The 1,734-nt window shown below is 42.3% G+C and overlaps 1 protein-coding gene across 1 annotated transcript; it reads left to right on the forward strand.

Annotated features, from left to right (window-relative positions):
- The first annotated feature begins 307 nt into the window (after positions 1 to 307).
- On the forward strand, positions 308 to 1,246 carry LOC118835732 (vomeronasal type-1 receptor 1-like). Its single transcript, XM_036742974.1, has one exon. It carries the CDS (start codon positions 308 to 310, stop codon positions 1,244 to 1,246), a length of 939 nt encoding a protein of 312 aa, XP_036598869.1.
- Positions 1,247 to 1,734: the final 488 nt, after the last annotated feature.

A 1,734-nucleotide genomic window follows, 5' to 3' on the forward strand; every position in this document is an offset into this window, starting at 1 on the left:
TGGGAGCCCTCATCTGTGGCAAGACTATAATTGTAGGGATAATTATTTGAATATGTCATGAACCATTACCCAAATGAGTAGAGTTTAAAAGAATAGTATCCTACCCCTTACACCAACCTCCCTGCCCTATACAGGGGACAAAGCTACGTGAGAACATCTCTGTAAAGCTATGAAGGAGACATTCTCAACAGGACCTTCTAAGTGAAATCAAGGGGTGAGGGGAATACTCAAAAATGCCCACAGCTTGTGTTTTTCTATAGGTCCCTCTGATTCTCGTGTCATTTCTTCTCCTCAAGACAACAAGAACATGAATACTAATGAAAAAATTATGAGTATCATCTTCTTCTCCCAGACAGGAATTGGGGTGCTAGGGAATTACTTTCTTACTTGTCTCTTCATCTTCATATATCTCAGTGGATATAGTCTGAGACCCATAGATACTATTCTCACCCAGCTGACGTTGGCCAACTGCTTGGTACTTCTCCCTAAAGGGGTCCCTCAGATAATGGCAACTTTGGGTCTGAAGAATATCCTTGATGACACTGGCTGTAAAATCATCTTCTACCTTCACAGAGTATCCCGGGGTCTTTCCCTCACAATGACTTGCCTCCTTACTGTCTTTCAGGCCATCACCATAACTCCTAGCAGTTCCAGTTCAGTAGAGCTTAAAGCCAGAGCCCCAAAGTACATATTTCCCTCCAGTCTCTTCTCATGGACTTTCCACCTACTTTTAAATGTCTTCATTGCCTTGGGAATAAAAGGACCAAGGCACACTGGGAACAGCACAGAAATTCAAGATTTTGGATATTGTTCTTATGAATCTGCTCCAAGATACCAAGCTATCATGTTTTCAATCATATTATCTTTTCCTGATGCTGTGTGTTTGGGGCTCACGGCCTTTGCCAGTGGCTACATGGTATTTCTTTTGTATAGGCATCATAAGCAAGTCCAACAAATTCACATTTCCTCCACTTCTGCCAGAACCTCCCCTGAGGTCAGGGCCACCCAAACCATCCTACTGCTGGTGAGTACCTTTGTCTCCATTTACTCACTCAACTCCATCTTCACGGCATATATGCACTTTAGGAAAATTTCACTCTGGCTCACACAGACCTCCGCCTTCCTGACTTTGACTTTCCCAGCTGTTAGCCCCTATTTGCTGATCAGCAGTGACTCACAAGTTCCCAGGTACTGCTATACTCTTTGGGAGAGGAAAAGACCACATTCCACCTTAGCGGCAGATTAATATCCTCTACCTAGGATGACCCTAAAACAACTCTAAGCAGAGGAAAGGAATAAGACCTGAATCTGTCTCTTGATATTAGACGAGGCTCCCATCTACTAGAAGCAGGCGAAGCTTGAGGTGATTGATCATGGGTGCAGGGAGTGAACAAACTCAGGTTGATGATTCTTGGGGCTATTATTCCTAAAGGAATCCCTAGAATCCTGAAATATCATATGTGGAAGTACCTCTTGGTAGGCCTATGTCCCACAGAAATCAACATAAGCAAAAGGAATTATGTCTACAACAATATCTGTGGTTGTTTATTTCATGGTAGCCTAAACTGGAATCTAACATAGTGTCATTCCTGTTGGGGAATGGTCAAACCAACTGTAGCATAATATTGGAATGGAATATTCTTATGTAATAAGAATTGACAAAAGGCACAATTAATATGGAAAAGACCTAGATGAAATGATGCAGAGGAAAGGAAACAGAGTCAGAACCATTTA

Source organism: Trichosurus vulpecula, chromosome 2, assembly GCF_011100635.1.
Source record: "Trichosurus vulpecula isolate mTriVul1 chromosome 2, mTriVul1.pri, whole genome shotgun sequence".
Taxonomy (NCBI): Eukaryota; Metazoa; Chordata; class Mammalia; order Diprotodontia; family Phalangeridae; genus Trichosurus; species Trichosurus vulpecula.

What these genes read in the sequence shown, in the direction of transcription:
- LOC118835732 (XM_036742974.1), top strand. Translation starts at nt 308, where the DNA reads ATGAATACTAATGAAAAAATTATGAGTATCATCTTCTTCTCCCAGACA.